At 46.3% G+C, this 27700-nt stretch overlaps 1 protein-coding gene across 1 annotated transcript; it reads left to right on the top strand.

Moving 5' to 3' along the window:
* Nucleotides 1-1801: 1801 nt before the first annotated feature.
* Nucleotides 1802-17784, top strand: MINPP1 (multiple inositol-polyphosphate phosphatase 1). The gene is made up of 5 exons (XM_021537079.3): nt 1802-2355; nt 2935-3123; nt 3997-4094; nt 5044-5177; nt 14114-17784. Exons 1-5 carry the CDS (start codon nt 1815-1817, stop codon nt 14511-14513), a joined length of 1362 nt encoding a protein of 453 aa, XP_021392754.1. The 5' UTR covers nt 1802-1814; the 3' UTR covers nt 14514-17784.
* Nucleotides 17785-27700: the final 9916 nt, after the last annotated feature.

Genomic DNA, 27700 nt, shown 5'->3' with positions numbered 1-27700 from the left:
CTTTATCATGCCATAATTTCCTGACAGCATGGTCCAGCCTGGGGGGCATCAGAGACTGCTGCTAGGGAACAGGGACAGAACAAGGGGAAACGGCCTCAAGCTGGGCCAGGGGAGGCTCAGCTGGGACAGCAGCAGGAATTTCTCCATGGAAAGGCTGCTCAGGCCTTGGCAGGGCTGCCCAGGGAGCTTTGGAGTGCCCATCCCTGGAGGTGTCCCAGGAAGGGCTGGAGGTGGCACTCAGTGCTCTGGGCTGGGGACAAGGTGGGCACTGGGCACAGCTGGGACTCCACGGGCTGGGAACACTTTTCTCAACTCAATGACCCTGGGATTCTGTGGTGATCTATGTATGTCCCTTCCAACTCAAGAGAATCTATGATTCTATGGAAAACCCATATGCCCCACGCTGCTGACCCCTGCAGCAGCCACCTCCAATCCCCTCACAGCATCACTACTTTACCTGGACTGCCATCCAGCTCTTTTTTTACTAAAAAAGGAGCCAAAAACACCTGTGAAAGATCCTTCTTGGCTTTGGTCGCTCATGTTGGAGGAGAAAGCGAATTTTGAGGGGAGATGCAGTCCCCAGCAGTGTTCCTAGTTTGAGATTAATTTCTGCCATGAAGAAGCAACAAAGAGAAGATTGCACTAACTTTTTAAAAATCTATCTATGCCAGAGCTTCTCTAATGATGGAGATATTCACATAATAACTGAAGTTTTCACAGATCTCTGAAAAACAGATATGGCTTTTAAGTTTACTTCCACATCCTCACTTGCGCCATTCCCAGCACAGCCTAGGTCCAGAGTTTTGACTGAAATGGTCTTAATATTTAGCTAATTTAAATGCTAATTAGACTAATGTGATGAATAAAAGAAGCTAGGGATTTGTTAGCAAGTTTCTGCTGCTGCTTTATGTCAACAGATAATATTCTCTGAAAAAGGAGTCCAAGGGGCAGCAGCACATTTTGTTACCAGTTGAACAAGGTGAATTTTTGGTAATAGTAAACCTTAGAGAACTGCAGAGAAGAAAGGAGCAATTTTAAATTTTTCAGAACTAGCACATCTTGGACCCTGACCACCAAGAAGAAGGTTAGGCTGTCCTGAGCCCATCTGCTTTGCAGGGTTTGCTCTGACTTTCATACACAGAGAAAGACAACGTACCTCATCTCTGTTTCCCTACTGCACTCGATCCAGCTGTTCTGCCTGCACAGAGGAATTAGACCATTCCTCTCGTGTCTATGTATCGACTTTTTTATTTTTACTGAGCTCCGTGAAGTGCAGCTCCACAGAGGCAAAGCAGATGCAAAAATCGGCCGGACGGCTCACGGCTGCCCTCAGGGCTCCCGCCTCCGCCCGGGTACGAGAGTCCCGGGTGGGCGGGCGAAGGCGTGAGGGGACGCGAGAAGCCGAGAGGGGTCGGGGGAGGCCGGGATGGAGCGGGCGATGCCGTGAGGAGCTGTGCTGAGCCGAGCGGAGCCGGGGCAGCGCGGACGAAGCGGTGAGGGGCCGAGCGGAGCCGGGTCAATGGGAACGAAGCGGTGAGGGGGGAGCGGAGCCGGGACAGCGCGGACGAAGCGGCTCGGGGGGAGCGGAGCCGGGTCAATGCGGACGAAGCGGCCAGGGGGGAGCGGAGCCGGGTCAATGGGAACGAAGCGGCCAGGGGGGAGCGGAGCCGGGTCAATGGGAACAAAGCAGCCAGGGGCCGAGCGGAGCCGTGAGGGGCCGGGCGGGGCCGGGCTGGGCGGTCCCTGAGGCGGCTGGAGCCCTGAAGAGGCGGCCCCGCTCCGCCTCTTCCTGCGGCAGCCGCGCAGTTGCAGCCATGGCGCCTCGCTGCGAAGCCGGTCTGCTGCTTCTGCTCCTCGCCCTGCCGCCGGCCAGCGCGGGGCTGAGCGACTACTTCGGCACCAAGTCCCGCTACGAGGAGGTGAACCCGTACCTGGTGAGCGACCCGCTGTCCCTGGGGCCCGAGGCGGGCGGCTCGCTGCCCGCCTCCTGCACTCCGCTGCAGCTCCGCGCCGTGCTGCGGCACGGCACCCGCTACCCCACGGCCGGGCAGATCCGCCGGCTGGGCGAGCTGCACTCCCGGCTGCTGCGCCACGCCGCGGCGGCCGCCGCCTGCCCCGCCGCCGTCGCCCTGGCCGACTGGCCCATGTGGTACGAGGAGAGCATGGACGGGCAGCTGGCGCCGCAGGGCCGGCGCGACATGGAGCAGCTGGCGCGGCGCATGGCCGCCCGCTTCCCCGCGCTCTTCGCCGCCCGCCGCCGCCTGGAGCTGGCCAGCAGCTCCAAGCACCGCTGCCTGCAGAGCGGGGCTTCTTTCCGCCAAGGGCTTGGGCCCACCCTCGACTTCGGCGGCGACGGTGAGTGCCGACACGCAGCCCTTCCCTGGGGAGCCCCTGGCTTATCCTGAAGGGCTCCCAGCTGTCCCACGGGGGTGGGGGGCTCCCGTACCTTCCTGAGGGCCACCAGGTGCTCTTTGGGGACCTGCTCCTTGAGGGGGTGAGGGAGATCTGTGCCCTGAGTGAATGACTCCCGTGTCCTCCCTGCGGGGCTGGGACAGCCCCTGGGATTCCTAGCACCGCCGAAGGTCCCTCACACCCTCCCTGCGGGAGCTCCATCCCTCTCCTGAGGGAGCCCTGTGCTGTCCCTGAGCGCTGGGGGAGCCTCGACCCAGCCGAGGGAGCACCCTGACCTCGCTGAGGGGCTGGGGGACTCCTGATGCCTTCATGGGTGACTGGAAGAGTCCCTCCCTGAGGGAGCTCCCAGAGGCATTGGGGATGTACCTCCCTGCCCTCCCTGTGGTTGAGGGCCACCCTGCACCCCCTCCGTGGGGACACGGCTGTGGTGGCTGACGTGTCCCTCGGAGGCTGGCGTGGTGGCCACGTGCTGGGGCCCTTGGGGATGGAGGTGCTCTGCTTGAGGCCCACGTTTGCTTTCAGAGGTGGAGATTGAAGTTAACGACTTCCTGATGCGGTTCTTTGATTACTGCGCCAAGTTTGTAGCCATGGTGGAGGAGAACGACAAGGCCATGTGCCAGGTGACCGCCTTCAAAGAGGGGCCTGAGATGAAGAAGGTTCTGGAGAAGGTGGCCAGTGCCTTGTGTTTGCCAGTGGAGGAGCTAAATGCAGGTAAGGAATTCCTGTTAGAGGTGGCTTTGGCTCCAAGGCTGGCCAAGAACAACTTCCAAGACATATAGTTATGCAGAATAGGTAATTTGAAGTGGCTGTAACTTGGAGATACAGTCTCTAATTAAGTACACAAGTCTGTAAGTCTGTGTTGGTGTTGCAGTAATGAATGATTGTTGGACAGTGGTCAGAAGAAAAAAGATACTTGAAGACATCTTTCCTGTAGATGAAATCAGCTTTACCTGGTTTTGGAGGGATTTGAATGTTTTAATTTTGCTTTTGTGAAACCCATTACAACTCAAGAACATAAATGACCTAAGGAAAAGCAGGCCCTGTGTGTTAACTCACCTGTCCAGGACAGAAGTGCTGGGTTTTCCTGTGTGGTCAAGTGGTGGGAAAAGCTCCCCAAAATAAGTGTTGCTGTTGGGATTGCAGCATCAGGGACATGCTGGAAACAAAGTTCACCCTAGTGCTGCTTGCGCACAGCTCCTGATGTGGAGGGGGAGTTACCCAACCCTCACATCTGCCCTTTATTGACTTTTGACCTGTGTGGCTGACATCTATTTCACATCAGCAGGTGGACAGCATTTAAAGTGAAATGCTCTTGTTTTCCTCTTATAATGATGTAATGTGAAGAGCTTGCAGTCCAAAATTTGGATTTTGCACAATAGTTCTGTTAAACTGTGTATTTTTTGGTGCTTGATCTTTGTCCTGCCAAATATTTATTTTATTTCATTGTTTGTATTGCCAAAGAGTAACTGCAATTCATTTCAGAGGTAAAATGAGGAGAGGAATTTGCCACTTGTGTAGCAATGGTTTATCTCTTGCTTGTGTAGCAGTGGTTTATCTCTTGCTTGTTTGTTGGCTTTATTGTAGATCTTGTTCAAGTGGCTTTTCTCACCTGCTCATACGAGCTGGCCATAAAAAATGTGACCTCCCCATGGTGTTCACTCTTCAGTGAAGAAGATGCCAAGGTATGTGAGTGAGACTTGGAGCAACCTGCTCTAGTGGAAATTACTCCTGCCTGTGGCAGAGGGTTTGGAATGAGGTGATCTTAAATGGCCTTCCATCCCAAACCATTCCATAATGTGTGATTTTCATGTGATACAATCACGTGGCAAAATTCACTCCAGGGTACATCAAATGAGGTCTTCCAGGGCCTCTAAGACTCTGTTCGGTTTTGGGCACTATCAGCTCTCTAAACCAAATAAATGCCTACTGACAGAACCAGATAAATGAGACAAATGTTTGTTCCTCTACTTTCAAAATTGTTTGATATAACTTTTGGTGTTCAGTACGGCTCTTAAGGAAATCTGCACCCCTGGGAAAAGAGGAGACCTTTGCAGAGGTGGGTGTTTGGCTAAAGGGTGGGCAGTTAGGGGCAAGTGATCTCCTGTCTGAGAGCATCAGGCTCACCATGGGCTTCTGCTGAGACCTGCCCTGTTCAGTCTAGTTATTTATACCCAGCAGGGAGGTGGGAAATGACTTGGATGCCAGGAATTGTCAGGAAAGGAACAGAACAAGGAGAGCACAGTGTGCTCTTGAATAATTCCAAGGCACAGTTCTGTCTGCTTGAAATGTGTGCATGTCTCTGGAACATGAAAACAGACACAAAACAAGCTGGACTAAAGGTGTGGAATGGATTCTCTGAGAAGAATGATGAGCCAAAGGCAAAATGAGAAGTGCTAAAAAAGCAGTGGATAGTGGTTGTCTCGTGATGTGCAGTACTTCAGGGGGTTTTTTGGTGATTGTTACCAGATGCTGAATTTGGTCACTCTTTGGTCTGATCTGTTGTCTGGCTTTAGGCTGCAGTGGTTTCAACTGGAGCCCTGATGTTTGGGGTTGTGTTTTTGTCATTGCTCCAGGCTGTGAGCTTTTTGTTTTCCCTTGGTGCAGTAATAAAAAACTGAGCTCTAACTTTAGGTGCTGGAATACCTGAACGACCTGAAGCAATACTGGAAGAGAGGATATGGCTATGACATCAACAGTCGCTCCAGCTGTGTTTTATTCCAAGATATCTTCCAGCACTTGGACAAAGCAGTGGAGGAGAGCAAAAGGTAAATCAAGAGTCTTCAGTGCTTTGGGTGTGAGCTTTCTGTGCTCAATCCTGAGCTGGATTTAATGTGAAAGGAAGTTCAGTACTGTACTTCTGAATGTGGCAACATTTGGAGAGCTGGAGCTAGGAGAGTTTTAACAGTGAGAATACAATTTTTACTGGAGCAGTATTACTTTGTAGAGTATATTTTTTTTTTCTACTTTTGTGCTCAGCTAAAGTATTTCCATCTTTTAACTTGCTGATCCACACAGGCCTTCAGAGGACAGCCAGCTGCTGTCTGAGAGTAGTATTTTCTTACTGCAGTTTGAGGAGATACTGAGTTAAAATAATTCAGCTTTTATAATACAGCTTTTTATAGCTTTTTTATTAAAAATAATTTATTGCTTAAATTAATTTGCAGTCTGTGTTTATGTTGTTATGTAAACTGAACAATTAGAAGTTCATGGTTAATAATCAGTCACAGCAATTAATATCTTAGCAGATTAGTATGAAAATTTTATAGAAGTACAGGATATCAAGTATAGGGCCATAAGATTGTATAATGAAAGGAGAGTGATCAATTCTGTTCCCTTTTAGTGTCATTTCCTCATTGAGCAGCAAGAGCCTTTCAATCCCTATATTACACACACTAGCTGCAGCTGTGTGTCTCACCTGTATATAAAACATCTGTGTGAGTTTAATAATAACAATTTTTTAAAACCCAAGAGCTGTAGTTGGAAGAAACGGATACAGATGGAGATTTCAAATTGATTTGGAGCGGGATCAGCAGTTGCTGAACTGGGAGGTGGGAAGGCAGAGCTCCCAAGCACTGTGGTTTTTCAGCATTGGCTGTGGAAGTAGTTGCACCACCTGGGGCTCTCGTGTTGTTTTGCCATCTCAGTGGGAAGCAGGCAGTGAGTGTAAAGGATCAGGACCCTAAATCTTGTAAAGTTCCAAGCTGGGTGAGCAGTCTTCAGGGTGAGCCTCATCCTAAACAGAAACGGGAAAGCCGAGTGCCGCAGGAATGTGTTACTCCCTTCCTCAACAGAAGGTGGCACTCGTAAAGCACTGGAGACTTGGGAATAAACTGCGCTGGGTAACCCTGGAGAGGATGTGGGAATCTACCAGGGCCGCCTTGTCTCTTGGAATCTAGGCAGCAGAGATGCACCTAATCCTATTTCATCTTCAGAGTGAGATTTATCTCTTTTTCATCTATGGAGAGAGACACCCTCTAGCAGAATAAGAGTAGAAAGAAAACATACAAATTAATAGATACATAAAACTTTCTTTTTATGGTGATGGTCAACTTCAAGGCAGCAGGTTAAACATTTTAGCAGCATTTTCAGAAAATGAACTTTTGTGACAATTAAATGTCATTCAGTGGAATGTTTAAGTTTAACAATGTTTAACATGGATTTATAACTGGCTGCTTGCTCTAAAAATTTAAGAAAAAGTTACTTCCAGGGCATTCTCTTTGCCCCAAAATCTTTTTCTTTTTGGAAGGCTTAGATTGGGCTATCCAGAAGTAAAAAGGGAAGCATTTCTGTTCTGGGAAGAAGCTGAGGGATGTGAATTATCTGTGCTGCTCCAGACTTGACAGTGGAGAGCAGTGTTGGCAAAGCTGTATTTTTGTAGCATGCTTTCTGCCTTTATGTTCAATAGCTTTGTTCTGTTTTCATTCCCAGTTACAGTGAAATTAAAAAGAGAATCTGTTTCTTCCATGAAGTGATTGTTGCCCTTGTAATCTTATCACCAAACTTAGTTGCCTTATCAAAGCTTGGTTTTATTTCTCTGGTGGAAAACCCTTCCTTCTGGTTAGTCTAATCTTAGGAATATGACGGTGGTGGTAATAAATACCTATTGCTAATTAGTCCCACTTTCAGTTTGCAGTGCAAAATCTTCAGATGTTTTTAGGCTCTTCCATCATATGAATTCCAGTATCACTCTGGGGTTTAAACTAGCAATAGTGTCTTCTGTGCAGTCTTGCTGTTAAAAGCTGTGAAAGGGATAGGTTGGGGGCCAGGATTCTCTTTTCTTCTGTAGAAATTTTCTTAGTTACAAAAACATGAGATGTATATAAAATGAAACTATTTGTGCTTAAGAAATAGGCTCTGGTTTAAAGTTTCATTTGTTCCCTATCAAGCCCATGTGATTTTTCTGTACTGAAATGGCATAGTTGGGCAGTGTCTTCACATTTATAAAGAATTGTGTTTTTCCCAAGTCTGCCTTCTAGGGATAGAAAATAGCCAGAGAAGCTGGTGAAGAATTACTTTCCAGTGCTGGTTTTCCCAGCAGTTTAATGAACAGTATTTTGGCCACAGGAAGTCTATGTATGTTGAGAAAATCAGGTATTTTGGTACTTAATGCAATATGAATGTGCTCATCTGATTTTAAAAAGCTTTGCTTCTGCATGCTTGGGCAGAGGTGGATTTGCAAATCAGCTGTGGCACACTTTAAAGCACATCAGGTATTCACTAAAGCTGTTTTAGACTTTCCAATTTTTTTTTTTTTCCTTCTAGCTTCAAATATATAACGTTACTATTTCCTGCTGGTGAAAGAATATGAAATACCTATTATTGCTTGTAGTGACCAAATGGGGTGACCACAAGGCTCTGGAAATTGGGAGGATGCTTTGTGCAGCCATCTCAGCATTTACAGTGTGTACTGATAATACCAGCCTAGCTGCACATATGCATTGCAAAATATTTGGTGATGGTTTCCTCTGAGAGAGTAAGCAGATCCAAAGTATTTTAAAAAGGGCTTATTTGAATATGATTCAAGATCAATTGAAGGTGATCTTTGTGAGTTATGGTAAATGGACCAATTTAGCAATTTATTGGTAGCTTTTATTGTTCCATGTAATTTGCTTTCCTTTTTGCAGGTCACTTCCCAACACAATTGGTAACCTTTCAGGAGTCATTTACTGCCTGTGTCCTAATTGTTCTTTCCAAACCTATGACTCAGTACAAAGTAGTATAATGGATGATCTAAAACCACTTCACAGTTCAAAATAAAGGGAACTGAGCAAAAAGCTTCTACATATGCAGTAGCAATGAAATAATTAGATTGAAAATCCCCTTTTGCTCAGGTTCCAAATGTTCAGTCAGGTTTTTAATGAAAACCCCTTCACTGCTGCTGGGATGACTTTCATTAATAAAGAGTCAGTGTCTCAGTCAGCAGCTGTGTGTGGCTGTCATATCATAGTGTGTGGTTGGCTTTGATTGCTCCATCTTTCAAAGGTGGCGCTTCTGACATGACTAAAGGGAGCTTCTGGGGAAGCCAGAGGTGTGAAATTCACCACAGATGCTTGTGGCACATTCAGCAGCATGCCTGTGTCTGCATTTCTGAAGTGTTTGTGTTTGCTGACTTCTATCTCAGAGAGCTGGGCAGCCTGGAGTCTCTCCCCTGGCACTGTGGCTGTTCATCTGTCTACCCAGAGCCAGAGATGTAAAGCTTCTTGGGCCTTTCAGACTCCCCAGCATGTCCTCAATCTCACATTAATTAGTTAATATGCTTGCTCAGGATTGGTCTGAAAGAGTATCTGAGCAACCCTGATAGTCATATCCTTTTATGTAAGAATGAAAAACCCAAATTAAACAGTATCTAGGCAAATAACAAACAAATTAACTGGTCTGACCAGTGTCAGAACCTTGGGCAGAAAGGGTTTGCCAAGTGCCAGGAGCCTCTTGGTTTGGTTTTGGCCCTTGATGGATCAACACTGAGCATTATTGTGGTGCTGCTGCAGGAATGCATTTCACTCTGAGGTCTGAAACAACGGGAGAGGTGGTATCAGCCAGGAAAGAGCAGTAGCTCTGCAGTGAAACACAAGGCCTAGCCTAATTAGCTCCAGCTGATAAAGTGTTGCAGGACTAGATAAGAGCCTTTTAATCAGGGTTTTTAATGAGTTTTATGTAGTCCAGTCAGCTTTTCAAATTTGCTTTTGTCATGAGGGAGCTTGTTCCTTCTTGCAACAGAAGAAAATTTTCTCCGGTCAGTATTAGTGGTGGCATTCTCTTGTGTTGGTGCTGATTCTGGGAATGATTTGCTGTCTTCTATTTATGGTGGAAGTTTGGGCATATGAGGACTTAATACTGTTTGACAGATATATATTTTTAACTTTCTTTATTCTTCTTCCCACTGGTGAAAACCCTCTGAGCTTTAACACCGTTAAATATTTCTGCTGCCCTGAGTGCCACCACTGCCTTCCCTGATCTCTGCTGTCTCCTGCTATATTTAGGGTTTGTCCAGCTTTTTTTTTTTTTTCTTTCCTGAAATAAATCACAGGGGGAAGTGAGAAGGATGAAGAATTCATCCCATAGTTGAAAGCAGGTTTTGGAGTCCTTTGACCTGGCTTTTTTATTAGGGAGAAAAGGAACAAAATGCTTGTTAAACAGGTGTTAAATCTTGCCTTCTGTGCAGTTGTTGGAGGGATTTGTACATGAGGTTTGAAGGTTGGCTGGTTGAGCTTTGCTGCAGGAAATGTTTCATCTTATCCCACTTTTTCCTGGGGTCTGAGTTATTTCTAAGTGAAAATCCAATCAGTGCTTGGGAAATAAACTTTGGTCAAAAGAAAGTTCACTTTTTCTATATGGAAAGTGAACTAGCAGTAGTCCTGGGAAGAGTAGGAATGATCTGCTCTTGAGGATGGGTGAGCTGATGCAGAAGATTCAGAGTTAAACCCAAATCTGCTGAGATCCAGGAGAGCTAGAATTTACCTGGATGATAAATCCCACATCTGTGCTTTTCCCTGATGCCTCTTTTCCCCACCATGGTGAGACTTAGCTTTTGGGCTTGTGCTGCTGAATTGTTCAATACTTTTTTCATTTTCGTCTGTGGTCAGATTTACATAAAAGGTAAAAAAAAAAAACCCATAAAACACCAGTGTGGGCAGTTCAGGAGTTGGCACATCTCCCCAGTGAAACCTGTTTGTTTCCTAGAAGCCACCTTTGTCCCTAGAGACTTCTGAGCTGGAAATTGCAGGAGATCAAAGGCATGGCCTTCTATTTCCTTCCATAGACATCTGTGTCTTGCTGCTGTGACAGGAGGGATGTGAATGTGTCCTAAAACCTCTGCCTACTGGGAGCCCTTTCTGCTCACTTGGAAGTGCCCCATGAAATGAATATGAAACCAATCACTTTCAGACAAGCTCCTAGTATTTTGTGTCAGAGTTTTATGCACAATTCCTTCATCTCCCTTCAAAGGTGGGAATGAGATTTCCTCAGTGGGCTTTCCCAAGCCATGTACTAGTAAATAAAAAGCAGGGGAAAAGTGGATTGAAATGCCATTAATAATTGCCAGAGTACAATGTTTAGAACTTTGACGCTTTCAACAAGACACTGAGTCATTGATAAACAGGCAAATTGAGCAGGGAAGCATCTGGCCTGCCATTTAATATTTTATTAGCCTGTGCTACTGTTTATCACTGTTTTGTTGCTTGTTCTGCCTTTATCAGAAATACAGGGGCAGTGGTAACCTTTGCCTGTGGGTATTCTCTGAAGACAATCTGCTGTCATTCTCCCCACAATTAAAAATATCGCAGTTTAACCTTGATGGCCGTTTCGGTTGTCATTGCTGGGTGATAGGAAACCACATCTGAGCTGGAGTGCTGACCCTGTCCCTGAATAGGGAGTGCTGGAGCAGTTTGGGAAATCACCAGTACTGATGAAAGATCAGGCATTCAAGGGGCTGTGGAGATCTCGGGGTTCTATCAGGAAGCAGTTTTAATCCTCATTATACTAATCCAGTGAGATAGCACTGAGTGGGAGAGGTTTGTTTTGCCTCCCAAGGCTGTTTGGCCTGTTGGCATGAGGATTTCATGAGACTAAAGCAAGTGAAGGAAAAACTCAAGTTACACTGAGAGTGAGCAGCTTGTTCAGTCCTTCTTCCCTTGTTCTTAAAAACTTGTCTGTACCATAAATTGTTTCCTTTGTAAACATATGCCATGCTGGTTTTTTATGATTTCTTTTTTGCCCCATTTTTTTGTGGTTTACTTTGATTTCAGCATTCCTGCTTAGCATCACCTGGAAAGTAAAGCTGAACTTGGCTTAAAGTCAGCACTGATAGCCAGAATGTTAATTTTTTTTTTTCTTAGCAGTTCTGAAGCAATTTTTTGAGTGGTGAAATGTGAAATTCATTCCCTGTGGAGTCTGTAATACCTATGTAAGGTTGTTTTGGAGATTCTAGCAGCATATTTGCATTCCCAGCTTCCCTCATAGTTAACAAAACAAAGACCACTATGTAGCTGGGAAGACATGAAAACACAAATAAATAAGGGAAAAAATTTAAAAAGCAGCTCCAGGAGAGAATTAGAATTCCACGGCAGTCTTGTAGAAATAATGCTCCAGACTAATACTGCTGAGCACCTTGATGAATCTGATACATCTGAGAAGTGTTAGGATGGCTCTTTAAAAGGAAGACATTCCTCTTGGAGCTCTTGGGAGGGATCAGCAAATAGAAAATAGGGTGATATGGTAGCTATGGTCATGATATCCAAACATCCTTCTTATCTAAAGAAATCAAGCAGCAACGGTTAAGGGGAAAGGTCCTTACAGAGGGAAGAAATTGATAAAATTACAAGAAATGGAGGGTAGGGACTCCTGATTGACTTTTCCTAGCAGAGATAGAGCCGGAAAGATCTGACCTGTTTGGAATGTTGAGAAGAGCTGACAAGTTCAATAGTATTGCAAATGTGGCACTTTTATTCAAGATAAATAAGATGAAGTGTTTCTGGTAGGAAGATTGTGAAAGAACCTGGTGAGAATGACTGGGCTGGAAAACTGCAGAGCTGTCAAGTAATCCACGGAAAATTATCTTCTTATCACCTGTTGGATAGAATCTGGGAGAGCTATTGCTCAGGGGCTGTTGTGAGGTTGTAGCTGTCTGAGATATCTCAAACTTCAGGCACATGGAGTTTGGGGCAGCCTGGCCTGTAGAAGGTGTCTCGGACAGGGAGTTGGAATGAGATGATCTTTAAGGTCACTTCCCATCCAAATCATTCCATGTTGGATATCAGGAATTAAGCAGAGAGCTCATGGGTGTAGCATTGATTTCTGTGTAGATTATGGTTCTGGAGCACTGTGCATTGTGATATTCTGATATAAAGGGATATAGCTCATGTGGAAAATTGTGGAAGGACTATGGTAGGAATTCTCAGCTTGGAAAGAACACTATTGTGAAGCTGTGAATAGAATGGATTAAATGGGACATGGCATCTGCAGATAAAAAAAATTAAAAGCAGTCTTTGAAGCTGTGCAGCTCCTTGCCACAGGACATTGTGTGTGCTAGAAATGCATGTGGCTTGAAGGAAAGATTTGGCAAAGCAGTGATTCATTACCTTGAAGCCACCTCTGTGCCTACAGACTTCTGAGCTGGAAATTGCAGGAGATCAAAGGAGCGGCCTTCTGTTTCCTTCCGCAGACATCTGTGTCTTGCTGCTATGACAGGAGGGGTGTGAATGTGTCCTAAAACCTAAAAATACTTCCCTGCAGGTGTGTGTGGATGGGAAGGAGAAGTGTGAATTGGTCAAGTGGGTGAGAGAGGGAAGTGAAGAGAAAGGGACTCGAGAATTCTAAAGTGAGTGGTCATAAATAGCAAGAGGAGAACACAAGCAGGAGCACTGATTTTGGAGGAGCTGGAAGAGTGTGGTGAATGTAAAGATCTTGGTGCAACAAAGGCATAGGTGGGAAAAAATACAGTGTCCTCCACAGAGAACTTTTACATGGTTTGAAGGCTGCTTCTTTTGAGCATAAAACAGAGGCAGGGTTTGGATGTATTTTTTAAGGGGTGTTTTGTCTAAGGGGAGAGGCTGAGGAGTGGGGTCAGAAGGGCTCAGGCTCACCAGCAATGTGGTACAAGGAGTGTGTCAGACTGCACAAACACCATGGTTGCACTGAGCTGGCAGGTCCCATCCTGGCCCAGCACTGAATTCCTGCTGAGCTGATCAGAGTTCCAATCCACAGGCACGTCTCCCAGTTAACCATTTCTCCAGTGCTTTGGGTTGGAGCTTTTCAGACCAGTCAAGATGTGTCTTCTGGAAGCTAAACCTCTATTTACCTGCGCTAGATTTATGTGGACCACTTGGAAATGGTCTCCAAAAGCCATCATCCTTCTCTCTAGAGCAAGGGTCAGATTTTCTTCTTGGCTGGTGCTTCCTGGCACAGCCAGCTGGCTCTTATCTTCCCTTTGGCTAACAGTGTGTAACCTTTTGTTACATAAACTGTCCTAGGTCATGGTATAAGTCAGTGCCTTGATTTGCTGACCTGTTCTGAGGGAGACTCATCTTCTGGAGTGCTTGGTGTCCTCAGGAATTGGTAATAGCAGTATTCTTGCTGGTCATTTGGACTGCTAAACAGGGGAGGGACAACTGTTGCCCTGCATCACTGGATCTGTCTTCAGGCTAAATTTGGTAAATGCTGCTGATGATTTGAGGGAGGCTCTCTCACATCTAATGAAGGGCTTGGCTGTGTGAGCTCCAGCCCCTCCAGGGCCCAGACTGGACACAGCCCTGGGGTCCCTCAGCAGGGCCAGCCCGGGGCACAGACCCTGCCCTGGCCTGTGGCCACCCCATGGCTGGCACAGCCCGGGGCCATTGGCCTCGTGCCCCCCTGGGCACCCCTGGGCTCCTGCCCAGCCCTGGCACAGCCCCCAGAGCCTTTCCCGACGGGCCCTTTCCAGCCCCTCTGCCCAGCCTGGAGCTGCAGGGCCGGGGCTGAGCCCAGGGCAGGACCCGGCACTGGCTGACCCTCACTGCATTGACCTTGGATCAATACTTGGACAAAGTTTAGGAAGCTGCATTTAAAATGTCTGTAACAGACTGAAATTCCCAAAGAGGCTTTTCTCAGGAGTAACACAGGTTCAAGGTGTCCTTCAGCCATGGTTGCTGGCAGCTGTGCTACGTGTTGGTGTTTTGTTTTATAGTACAGCCTCTTGCTCATCCCTTCTGCTTCTTTTCTTTTTTAGCTCCAAACCCATTTCCTCACCTTTGATTGTCCAAGTTGGGCATGCAGAGACCCTCCAGCCCCTGCTTGCCTTGATGGGTTACTTCAAAGATGCTGAGCCTCTCCTGGCCAGCAACTATGCCCAGCAGGCGCAGCGGAAATTCCGCACCGGCCGCATTGTGCCTTACGCAGCCAACCTGGTCTTCGTGCTCTACCACTGTGACCACGTGAACTCCTCCCAGGAGGAGTACCAGGTACAGCTGTTGCTCAACGAGAAGCTGCTGCCCTTCCATCACTCCAACGAGACCATCTCCACCTACACGGATCTCAAGGACTACTACAAGGACATCCTGGAAAACTGCCACTTCAAAGAGGAGTGCGAGTTGTCCCAAGTCAACGTCACTGTTGTCGATGAGCTGTGAGAGAATGAAGTGGAGCGGGTGTTCTTCAAGTTGATCTGGCTTCAGTTCCGCAGGTGTTGGGAACAAGCACTTTGGATGATTTGCTGCTGCTGTGTTGACTTTTTAATCTTGCAGATTTGGGGGGTTGTCTCAGCTCAGTGCACTGGTTCATGGTTGAATAAGCAGAGCTGCATAAACAACTGCTGTCACAGGGAAGTTGTAACAAATGCGTGATGCAAGGCACAAATACCTGTGTGTTTATATTTGCAAATAAGCTGATTTCATTGGTCACTGCTGTTATGAATGGGCCATAGGTGGATTTAAGAGCTGGGGCAGCTTCTATTTTGTTGGATCTGAAGGTGGTTGGACTGATTCAGTGTTGCTTTCTGCTGCCTGTGTTTCTAGCTACTGTTTTCCTGTGCCACGCATGAAATACTTCAGACCTTTTTTTGATCCTTTTCTCAAGCTTCTAGAAGGGAGAGGGTACATAGTTCTTCTCCACAGCTGAACAACTTCTGCCTGGACAGCACCATTTCTATTTTGGGCATTTTAAAGCAGGAGGAGTTCCTGCATGCATCACCTGCTTGAAAAGGGGCAAGGAATTAAAAGTCTTAAGGTCGTCATCGACCAATCCTGCATAGTAAGTTAGTCTCCAGGGTAAGTAAATTATCTTTAAAAAGTAGGGGAAAAAAGTGAAGGTGTGGAGACTAGCCACTCTTCCTTTTATATGCTCTGGGAAATGCAGCAGTTATTGTCTAAATATTCTGGAGTGTCCTTTCACTAACACCATCTATTTCTGGTGTTTTTTGGGCCAGGGCATTCAGATTAGGCTGTGCCATGGCTCTGAATGTCTTGGTCTTGGCCAGGTACTGACAGTTTTCCTACCAGCTCTGGCTGGAAAACACCTCTGATGTCTCCAGCCTCCTGCTTGAAATGGAATTGTTGCCAACTCTAAATCCGGGTTTTTGAACTGTATAAAGATTGGACTGAGGCTTGACTTTGTTAACTTTAAGGCACCAAAAAAGCTGCCACTTATGTAGGCATTACACATTTGATGTGCCACCTTGCTTTTGAAATGAAGCTGATTTTAAAGAGGTGAATGGCATAGAAGGACTGATGGCATTTTAAAGGAAGTGCACTTTAGGTAAGTTCCATTATGCCTGAAACATGGGAAGTATTTTAGAGCTCTGCAGTGTGACAGTAAAAGGAAAACTGAAGATAGCTAATGAGAAATGTCTGAATTAAGTCAGAAAAAGATTCCTTTGTCACCTGCAAGGGAATGGATGATTGACCAAGTTGGCCCAAAGCAAATGAGGATAAGGATTTATGATGCTGGTAGCTCTTGAAGTGTGTTCTCACACTATCTAATGAGCATTCAGAGCTCACCTTGTAAAGTGGAGTTGATTTTGCTGTTTTTCCTGGGCAGGAGGTGAAGACGGGGAATAAGTGATTACCACAGCATAGCCTGCAGCAGTTGAGGGTATAAATGTCTATAGTGCACCTGATAAGTCCTTTTTGTAGGTTCACCCCCAGAACTGGGAACTTAACTACTGCAAAAACAGAAAAAAGCCAAACTTCAAGTTGAGAAGTTGCACTTAGTGCATGTGGATTTTAAAAATGTTTTTCTTGAGGACTCAGTCTTTGGTCACTTTTTTCTTAATATAACTGGTATAAAAGCACTTTGTGTTTACATAAGTTAAGGAGCAATTGAACACCTGGTTTTTGCTGCTGTTCTCCGAGTTAAGGGCATTTCCCTACCTATGTTTGTTTGATTAGTGTTCCACTTGCTGCAGAGATCACTGAAGATACTGATTCAAGTATTTCAGCATTTGCCTGTGTAAAATCCACAGCTCTTTCTGAAGTTGAGGAAATAGGGAGGAGTTCAGTGCTGCAACAACCAGAGGAATATAGGTCAAGATAATTGTCAGCCCCTGCATATGACTACTGCTCAATCACCTTTGCATGTCTCCTTTTTCACATGATCCTACCTGGAGACTAAGGCAACTGATGGAAATGGTTGTGACAGAGCCCAGTTAAGAGCTTTATTGCAACATTTGAGTCAGGCTATAAAGAAATGAGCCTTTGTTTAAAGGCAGTTAAGTTTGGAAACAGCAGATAGGAGAGTGAGAAAATCCACCTTTGAACAAATATTTTTTTTCTGAGTCAGTGATGATTCATGAACAGAAGGGATAAAAGCCTCACTATGTGAGATGAATGGAGGATTCTGTTGTCAGTTCAGCAAGACTGATTTTAAGACCTCACATTTGTTAAAAGATACATCCTTCTTCCTTATGGAGGGAGGAATGCATTGCACTTGACTGCTTTTTTGTTTGTGTGCCAGGTGAGGTGCAGGAACCAAAAACCTCCTGCTGTGGAGTACCCTTTGTGCATTAGCAGGTTGATTGTATGTTTAAATTCTGTGAGTGATGCCTCAGAAGCTGTTCTGTTTCACCTTGGAGCCTGGGTCCCTCATACCACCAGTGTAACAGATCTCCAGTGCCTGTCAGCAGTTAACTGGAGAGGAAAATGTGCTGCTGGGGCTCTGATCTGTGTTTAGAGGATGCTCTGACTCACTCCTTTGGCAGAATTAGAGGCTCAGCGTGGAAATCTTACACCATTGTAGCACTATGGAAGTGTTGGGACATGTAAATACTCCAGGCACTTACTCTGGTTTTTAGCACTGGGGAGGTGACTTCACTCTCATCCTTTTGTCTAATAAACAAAGACATTTGTTTAGCTACTTACAAAAAAAAACCAACTAAAATGGATCAAAACACTTCTCCAAAGTTGTGCACTAGCTCAGTATGTAGTGTTTGATCAGGCTGCCACATCTCCTGGCAGAGCACATTCCCACATCCTGCAAAAGTCCTGTAAGACAAATAATGCTTTCTCCTCCTTCCTGTGGCTCTGGAGGCCTCATCTCGGACATCTGTCAAGGACTCTCTCTGCAACTGGAAGCTTTCACTGATGGGAAATACCAACAGTGTTCTTGTATGCTGGCCTTCAATATGTGTGAAGTACATTTTAATTTGTGAAATGGTTAATCTTTCTGGCAAATGATTTTTTTTTCTGTCAATTAAGAGCTGCTGTTATGGTTAGTTTGGAGCTGTCAAATGCAGATTTGTAATGATCTGGTAGTAACTGGATGAATTTGGAGAACTTGAAATGTGGATTTTTAGCGCTGTGCAATAAAACTGCACACTTTCTTCATCTGTTTTCTGAGCAGCAATAATATGATCTTTAGAATCATGGTTTTGTTTTTCTTCAAAATACAATTGAGGTTGCTGTTACCTGTGTTGGTGTCTCTGATTATTTTAAGTCATCAGCTTTCTCAGTGGTTAATAGAAAATGCCTTAGTTATGGAAAAACCTAACTTTAATTAAGTTTTTATGCTCACATTTTGAGGGGACTAAAGATTTACTCTTGTTTCCAGGAACCCTGGTATAAAAAGCAGCAACAATTTCCTGACAAGGTTTTTGCAGGTGCAAAAAGGGTGTGGTGGCTGGGATGGCATCATCTTCTATTAGGGGCTGTTTCTGCATTTTCTGTGAAGGTGTATTAGTCTGTAAGATGGCTGGAAATGGAAAACCCAGAGAGGGTGCTTTGTTTAAAGCAGGGAAAAGCCCCCCAAACTGCAGTCACTGGCAAAGAGGGAAATGCCTCTCAAATTAAGACACCACATAGAACCCTGGGGGAAGGAACATGATCAGCATTGCCCATTTTTGGGTCTTTAATACATTAAAGAGTTGTGTTTATTGTCTAACTCTTCAAAAGGACAGTCATATTGTCAGGTGCTGCTGAGGCAGGAATAGTGGCTTATCTTTAAAGTGCTACATTCTTGCTTTCCTGGGCTTTAAATTATAGATTTTCTCCTGACCTGAGTGGCCTGGAGTGAAGGTCAGGGATGGGGAGGTTCAGGCTAACTGTGTTTATGATGGTGGACTCATTTATTTAATTCAACTATTCCTTTGAGTTGCAAGGGACCATTGTTTCTCGGACAGTCTGCTGGAAGGTTAGAGCACGCCTGTGACTGTGTTCAGTTAACAGAAACAAATCCCTTATCTTCAGGGAAGGGATTACTTTGAAGGAACTGTATGGAGGAAGCAAGGTGAATTTTGCATTATTTATTTAGGGGTCAGAAAAGCTCTGCAGGCTTGTCCACATTAGGGATCTCTAGCTCTCAAATGCTTCCCTGGCTGTGATAACAGATCCTGAAACTCTTACAGAAGTAGAAGGTGCCCAGGTGGTCTGGGAACCACTCCAGAAAAGAGGATCCAGGTGGGATCAGGCTCAAGGTCCTTTTGCTTGGTGCCCCCTGACTTTTGGTGGGACGTGCTGCCTTGAGCATAGGGACAGAGCAAACATTGTCCATCCACTCCTGATTGTGCCTACAGGGTTTTATTGAGCTAAGGACACTGGATGTGTGTTTAGCTTTATATATTTCTCTTAAGGAATTTATCTTCTACACAACTTTTCAGGATTTCCTAACCCAAAGGCAGGATTCTGCCCCTTTGCTCTGCTCAGGTGAGACCCCACCTGCAGAGCTGCCCCAGCACAGGAGGGACCTGGAGCTGCTGGAGAGAGCCCAGGGCAGGCACCAGGATGAGCAGAGGGATGGAGCAGCTCTGCTGGGATGAAAGGCTGCACAGCTGGGATTGTTCACCTGGAGAGGAGAAGCTCTGGGGTGACCAAATTGTGGCCTTGCAGGGCCTGAAGGAGCTACAGAGGAGATGGAGAGAGATTTTGGTCAAGGGCCTGCAGTGGCAGGATGAGGGAGAATGGTTTCCCACTGCCAGAGGGCAGGGATGGATGGGATATTGGGAAGGAATTGTTCCCTGGGAGGGTGGGCAGGCCCTGGCACAGGGTGCCCAGAGCAGCTGGGGCTGCCCCTGGATCCCTGGCAGTGTCCAAGGCCAGGTTGGACAGGGCTAGGAGCAGCCTGGGATGGTGGAAGGTATCCATGGCAGGGGTGGGGTTGGATGGGCTTTGAGGTCCCTTCCAACCCAAACTAGTCTGGGATTCCATGCCTTGCTTTGCAGTGGGGTGTGGTGGATGCTGGAGCTCAGCTGGAGCTTTGGGAAGGTCCAGCTCCTCTCATTTGAGTCTCCTGCTAGACTGAAATTTCAGCCACATTTCCAGGAGCTGTGATTTGAAAACAGTGAGAGCTTCCAGCATTCTTAGCTAGCAGAGTTAGTTACCATATGCAAATGGTGAGGCTTGGCATGTGTTCTGCAGCAGCTCTTGTGATACTGATCTTGTTTCAGTGTTGTTTTTCTCAACACCAGCAATTCATCCATTCCTTGTAGCACTTCTATTGGGAGAGGAGTTAAACACTTGACCTCTTTCCATTGCACTTGTGCTACTTGTGACTTTGATTTTCCTTTCCCCACATGGAAGGGGCTCATCTTGCTTCTTTATTCCTTGTGCTGAATATTGTGTTCTTATTGCTACTTTGACTTTTGGCTTGGTTTTACCCTGTGCCTATAAATACATTTCCTGGGCCACACTTGCACACACTGTTCAAGGTGAGGCTGTGCTGTTGACTTGAAAAGGAGTGAAATGATAATTCTTGTGAATTTTTCTAGGTTTTTATTTCACACTTCCCCCACATAAAACAGCATCCCAAAGATGTCCTCTGTGTATGATGTATTGCTCCTTCTTGCCATTAATGCTATTTTGTTGCTCTCTGAGGGCTTTGGTTGCCTAAAAATACTACTGAAAATTGGAACAACTTTCTAATATTTATGCATGTACAATATCCTGTGTTTTTTAAATTATGGTAGTTTGAAATGAATCATTAGTTTGTGAGAATAAATATACAAGGGATGAGGTAGATGAAATGTTTTCAAACAATCAGATAGTTCTGTCCTAAGCACAGGGAGGTGGCTCTTGGTCCTCTGTGATCCCACCTTTGTGCTGGATCAGCCAGGACAGAGTTGCCTTTCTGGGCTGCCAGGTCATGTCCAGCCTCTCATTCACCTATCAAATTAAAAACCCTGAGCTCCAGTTCCTGGTTTATGTGCCAGAAGGGAGATTTGAAGTCCTTAGGGGTTTGGTTTGCAGCCTGTAATGTTACACTCACCCTTTGTCTCCCTGTTGTGTCCTGACACAGCCATTGACCTGATCCCTCTGGAGGTGCCAGTTGCATCTCATTTCAGTCTTTGCTTTTCCAGATCCAGTAAGTTGGTCCCTCTTCATCTCTCCTCCTCACCTGACTTACTTCATGTGTATGCTGGCTGGTTTCACTTCAGTTCTTTTGAACTTCAGTGACCACCATTGTACTTGGTTTTCCACACGAGGTCCAGCAAACAGCTCACTGCTGGCAGGGAGATCTCCCTACCTTTTTTTGTCAGGAAGGTTAATCATTAGGCCAGTGAGGTTTTTATATTTATTTGGTTGGTCAAGGGGTGTTTTCTGTGGCCCTATGGAGGTTTTGTGCTCTGGTTCCCATCTTCTGCTACAGAACTTTCTCACCAGATGCCACAGGTCATGTCTTGCACATGGATTTATGTAGAACAAATTTCATTTTTTTGCATTATAAATTGTTGCTAACTATGTCCTGCATTTCCCTGTTTGCCTGCATGCCTGCTGCTTGTATTATCTAGGACCTGCTTCCTTGTGCTCCCAGCCCTCTCAACCATGAAGTATATGCAAAATCCTGCTGGGTCTTGGCCTTGCAGGAAAGCCTTTGGGGTTCAGATTTCATCTCCCATAAGCCAGAATTATCAGGCTGTTCTTCAGCTCTGCTGGGCCTTGGTGTGGCAAAGAACAGCACATCTTTCCTCTGTAGGGAATGCAGCTCTGCCCTGACCCCACCAGTGAGGATGTTTGGGTTTACAGGGGTTGATTATCCCTGGGGATAATCATGAGGTTCCCCTTTGCCTTTCTTCTCTTGGCTTTGAGGTCAGGTGAGATGGATCCTCCAGTGTTCCCATGGAGCTGATCTCCCATCTCCATCTGCATCCTTTCCAGGCAGAACTGGGAAAAAATGCCACTCCCAGTTCTGCCTGGAACCATCATGCCATGGCCTGACTGCCCTGTGCCCCTGTGCTCCACGTCCCTGCCCAGGCAGGAACCAGGTGGTGACTCAAGGGGGTTCATGATAGGTTCAAATTCTTCCTTATCTTTTTCTTTTCCCCCAGGAGATGCTGCATGTGTTGATCAACCCAGCTTTGGGCACAGGGCTGGAGTTGGGTGTCAAAGCCAAATCTGGGGGTGTGCTTGGAGCTTCCAGCTGGATGAGGCAAGACAAGGAGCAGCAGAGGCTTGTGTGACCTACTTGTTCAGCTTTCACACACAGCCTGCAGAGCAGAGACCTGGGCTGCAGGAGACAGCTCTGCTGGGAAATGAGGAATTGTTTTCATCCTGTGAGGCAATGGAGAGCTTTCAGGAGCTTTGAGCTCCATCATGGTTATTGGGCCACTTTGTCCAGAGCAGCTGTGGCTGCCTCTGGATCTCTGGCAGTGCCCAAGGCCAGGCTGGATGGGGCTTGGAGCAGCCTGGGACAGTGGAAGGTGTCCCTGCCCATGGCAGGGGTGGGATGGGATGGGCTTTTAGGTCACTTCCAAATAATTGCTTGAATAAAGCACCTAACGCCTGTCACAAACAGTAAATAACACCCTGATATTTTAAAGCTTATCACCTCTACCTAAGAGTGGCTTTTCTGTAATAGTGGTAAAAAGGCTTCTCTGGATTATTCTAAAAATAGTGAAGTTGAGATTGAGTTTAGCAAAGCAGAAGAAGTTTCCCTTCACATGGTTTCCTGCGAGAACAGTCACTTAGTTGGTGGCAGCACACATCGGTCATGGTTGACAGCTTGTCTGGAAATCTGTGTGACAAATCCCACTAGGGAATGGCACAGGGGGGAAGGTACTACAATCCAGTCATTTATTGCAGATCCTAAATCTGCTTCTGCACAGGAGTGAAAACAGGTGAGGACTGTGGGGTTTTCCCTGTGCTACCTGGAAAAGTGCTTGGTGCTCCTCACAAGTGTCGGGAGATGGAGGGAGTGACAGGTAGGAGCTGCTGTCACAGCCGGCTGCTTTGTAAAAGGATTAGGATGAAGTTACACTTCAAAATGTGGTAGGAGCTGACATCCCTACCTGTCTGGGCTTATCTAGCTCCAGCACTGCCTGGCCCTGGAGAGGCTGGGTTTTAAATTGGCCCTTCCTTAACTCATTCTGCTTCAATCACCAGTTGTCCTGGTGGCAGTTTTAGCCAGCCTGGTATCTCTGTAGATGTCTTTGGCCTTTTTTTCTGCCAGCCTGCTTTTGGAAGAAGACATACATGGCTTCTGATCTGACTTCCTGAGTTCCCAGATTACTATAGGGAAAGTGAGTCTGAAAAAATTTCAGGAGCTGGCATTTTTATTCTGGCATTGTAAAAGGAACAAGGTAGGGATACAGGTCAAAGTCTGTGATAGGGATAAGAAATCACATAGGGCAAAGGCAACAGGCCAGTAGCAGATAATTACGCTCAATAAATAAATATCTTTACTGCAATATGACACACCGCAAAAGGATAAGAATCCTTGTTTTGCTTCCGAGCAAAGATACTTGAAAAATCAATAGTCCCTTCCTTGTAGAGTGTTGTCCAGGCCCTGGTAGGGATATATATTTTATATATTTTTTATCATGGAGCTGTGGTGTGCAATCAGAAGGAGAGCATGAGGTCTGTCTGCAGGTGGGAGCTGGGATTGCTCTAGGTGCTGTGGGATTGGCTGGAAAATCTCAAAGGCACTGCAAGTTTATGGACAGGCAAAGGGAAAAAGAGAAATAATGAATACCAAAAAAAAAAAAAAAAAAAAAAAAAAAAAAAAAAAAAAAAAGGTGAGTGAGAAAAATCAAGGACTCCTGAGAGAACTTAGTTTACAGATCTGGTGGGCAGAAGCTGAGCCCAGCAATTCCCCCTGCACAGGAGGCACAACTTCTTCCCTGGGCAGTGCCAGCCCTGAGCACATTGTGCACAGAGCCTGGGGGCTCTCCTCCCTGGGGCTGGGGCAGAGCTGTGTGCACACAATGCTGTGCCCTGGGATGGCCCTGCTGGAGCAGAGAGGTGCCACCAGCTGCCCACTCCGCTCCTCCAGCCTCGCCCACCCTGGGGTGCTGTCCTGAGCAGAGCTCAGAGGACAGGAGGTATTTGTACCCCCATCCTAAAAAAGAAAGTGACAGAAGCAGCTGTGGGAATTTATTGTTTTGCATTTTTACCATTTCCCTAATGATTATGGGGATTTGGTATGTGTGAGATGCCATCCCCAAGGCTGGACCAGTTGCACTGGGAACCTTCAGAACTGCCAGTGCAGCCCAGAGGGTGTGTGGGAAAACAAGATACTGCTGGGAGCAGGAGTGGTTGTGTCACTGGGGCATTAAAAACCTGGCCTGGGTTGTTTAAAGTGAGCTCTGCAGCACTTTGAGAAAACCCAGATAGGTGTAGAGCTTGTTCCTGGCTTGGGCTCCTCTCTCTATTGTGAAATCCTGGCAAACTGGTTTGGAACTCAGTTTCTGGCTGTAGCAGTCCCCAGCTGCAGTGGGTGTTGCCAGTGCTGGAGGCTTCAGTGGCTGATTTCCTGTCACTTCTGGCGCTCTTGTTCTCTCAACCAGCTTTCTGAAAGTTGGGGATGATCCCATTTGAATTATAGAAATAGGAAAGGAAAAATGTTTCCTGTTCTCATTAAGGTCCTGATTGCTGACTCCAGGAGATAATGCCCTAACCTGGGATCTCTGGTGCTTCCAGCAATCTGTGCTTTACTTTCATAGCTTATTTCTGATTTGACATTTCACAAGTGAGGCTTTAGGGCTGCAGATCCACCCTTGACTTATGCACAGAATTCAACCCCCTTTGTGCAGAGGGTGAAAGGTGAGGTGGATAAGCTGGAAGTGCTTGTTGGGGCAGTTCAGTATCTCTGGTATCTCTGCAGGCTGATGCCAGAGGAGTTGCGTGTGTTCATTTGGGGAACATTCAGATTTCAAAGGTACCTAATGCACTGGGGACATGATGAACACAATTTGTCCCACTCCCAGTGACTGCAGGATGCTCCATTAACTGAGTGACAGCTCCTCCTGGCACTTTGCAAAAACAAAGCCAGAGAATCTGAGAAGAAATGGTGCTGAAGGCAGCAACGGTGTCTCCATCACTTGAAAAAATAAGCAAGGGACTGAACCTTGACCTGCAGGTTCCCCAGTGCTAGGAAAGCAAATTAACAAAAGCAGAGGCAGCAGCAGAGGAGTAGCTTGAGTGCAGGAAGTAGTGGAGTGCTTTTCCACCTAGCAGTCATCAAATAAGGGAATTCCTGCAAGGATCTCCAAGGATAGTTGTGCAGCTTCAGAGACAGTGAGCTCCCCCTGTACCTTCCATGTGGGAGAGCTCTGCCAGGCACAGCCCTCTCCTTCCATGGCCCTTGCCCAGAGGCTGCAGCACTGCTGGGGCTGATGGCTCAGAGCAGGAGGGATGTGGCCTCTTCATCTCCACCTCTGCTGCCTGGCAGGTGGCAGAAGGTGTTGGTGAAGGTATCCCACTGGTTGTGGCCAGCTCGCAAACACTGACGTGAGCGTCGGTGCTTTGGGGCAATTTCTGGGATAGGAATTTGGGCTAAGAAGGTGATTTGGAATGGGGAAGATGGATGGAGCAAATGCCTCACAAGCAGCTGCTTGCTGGGCCTGTTTGGGGGTGTTATATATAGATTCTGCTCTCTGTTAGTGTAGCAGGTTGCACAATGGGCTTCTGAGAGAGCTTTTTCTCTAGGGATTTATTGTTTCTTTGAGATCAGGGTGTCAGGGCAGTACAGACTTTGCAGGAAAATGCTAAATCCCAGTGCACAAGGGCATGACTTTCTTTTGTCTTTCCCAGGAAGGAGAGGAACAACAGTCTCCTGTGAACAGATTGAGAATCCTCACAAATAAAAATATTCCTCATAATCATAAAATCACTGAATGGTTTGAGTTGAAAGGGATCTTAAAGGTCATCCAATTCCACCCTGTGCCATGGGCAGGGACACCTTCCACTGTCCCAGGTTGCTCCAAATCCCATCCAACCTGGCCTTGGGCACTTCCTGGGATCCAGGGGCAGCCCCTGCCTGCTTTGCTGGGATGCTGCTGCTTTCCCTGATTGTGTGAGGCTGAAGCTCTTGTTCAATAGCCCAAGAAGTTATTTGATGAAAATTGAGAGTCACTAATTTTCGTGTCTCTTGAAGTAAGCAGCTAGATTTATTTTTTTGCTTGCTTTGTTTGCTCAGTTACTTCTTTGAAAAGCCACATAAAATTAAAACTTGTGACAATGGCCAAATATAATTAGTTATTATAGCTTAATGTAATGAAAGTTCACACCATTCTTTCCATTGTGCTTGGGAAAAATGAGTGAAAAATAGGTGGAAAACCCTTGGATGTCTTATACACAAAATGTTATTTGCTTGAATTCTCAGGAAGGTTATGAGTAGTCAGTTTAATTCCTAGAAGGGACATAACTTTGATGAAGTTAGCAGTGAAGAATGATGCAACAAATGGAGATAATGTTGACTCATTTTGTCTCCCTGATGGGTATCTATGGGAAACATGGAGGTGTTACATGCTCTGGATGCTAATTTTTCTGTTACATTGTAGCACTAGTTTTCTGTTTTCCCCCTTTCTTTCTATAGCTCACTTTTAATGGAAAAAATATGTTCACCTTCAAAAATGCCCTCTCTAGAACCACCTGTGTGTCAGGCCAGTGTGGTTTAGAGTGGTCTGTTGTTACAGAATCCCCTCTTTGTGCCTCTTCTTCTTCACAATCCCCTTTGTGCTGCTCCTTGTTCTTCAGTAAATGTGTTTCCCTGCTGGCCTTGCTCTGTTGGGCACCTTTTCCACCCTTCTGCTTTACTGAAGGTTCAGAAAGGCAAGGTAATTCACAAATATGTGAATTTAAATGTACCACAATGGACTTTTCCAATGGATATTGTGTTCAGCCTTCTTTCCCTGTTCTTCCAACCTTGCTCTGTTGTTTCTATGGCAGAAATGTAATCTGCCCTTAATTGAGAAAAACAATTTGAGGAAAATCAAGGAGTGAGTAGTGCTCAAAAGCAACCCTGGTATTATTAACTGAGTTAATCCTGAATGTAATGCCATGGGTTTAACTGGAATTACACTGGGGATTAGTTCAGCTGATAGCTGATCACACTCTTAATAGCTGGCTGGTTTTGGGAATTGGTTGAGCAGGTGCTGCTGCCTCCTTCCAGCCCCATTCCTTCACATCCATGCTTTCCCACAGTGGGCCCTGTTCTTCCTGCAGCAAGACGTCATTTGGGGAACCCCATTTATGTCTTCACTGTTCTCTTGGGGTTTCCTATTCCGTTCAAGAGTTTATCAGGAGAATGGGGGGGCACTGCAAAATCCCAACACCTTTTTATTTTTCCTTCAAGAGGCTTCACTCAGGGCTCAGTCAGGGCATCAATGAGCTCAGTCAGGGCATCAATGATTTTAAACTCTGCTGGAAGGAAGGACAGAGATGAAACAGGAGTATTTTGTGCACTGCTGGTGATCATGTGCTGAAGAGTTAAGGTAGGCTCAGCACGTTGGACCTGGAGGGAGCATTTGCTGTTGCAGGCACAATGAGAAGTGAGGCATCTCCTCCTAGAGGAGAGGCAGCACAGCTGGCACAGCCATCCTTGTGGCCCTGGGAGGGATCCATGGATGGGTATGGAGCAGGAGGCAGTGGTCCAGGAGGACAAGTGCCGTGCTGGATGGCACCGTTCACCCTCAGGTGTAGAATTATTCACCCGCCCACCAGGATCTTCCTTTCTCTCTCCCTGGCTCATGGGCCATCCCAGGGTTGTACTGCAGCTTCCCTTCCACCAGGACACTGCCTGCCTTTTCCTCTCTTTCAGCAGAGTTCAGGAACCTGAGCTTTTCCAGTAGTGAAAAACTGAGGATTTGGGGCAAAGCTGTCAGTCACTGGGGCAAAGCTGTCAGTCACTGGGTTTCTCTTCCACTTTATTTGCTGAGAGGCTCCTCTTTGTTTCCTTTCAACTTTTTTTGGTATTTTGGCCAAACTTTCAGGGACCAGCCTCCAGCACTCCTTAGTTTTAACCATCATTTTTATCATCATCATCATCATCCTCGGGAGGTGCTTTTTCGCCAGCAGCGTTGTGTGGGCTGCTGTTCCTCCTCCCTCTCCTCTCCCCGGCCGTGGCAGGGGAGCCCCAAGCGCCTCATGCCAGGGCAGGACTCCGTCGGGGCTCC

This window comes from Lonchura striata, chromosome 7, assembly GCF_046129695.1.
Source record: "Lonchura striata isolate bLonStr1 chromosome 7, bLonStr1.mat, whole genome shotgun sequence".
Lineage (NCBI taxonomy): Eukaryota > Metazoa > Chordata > Aves > Passeriformes > Estrildidae > Lonchura > Lonchura striata.
This window is presented reverse-complemented; position numbering and strand designations above follow the sequence as displayed.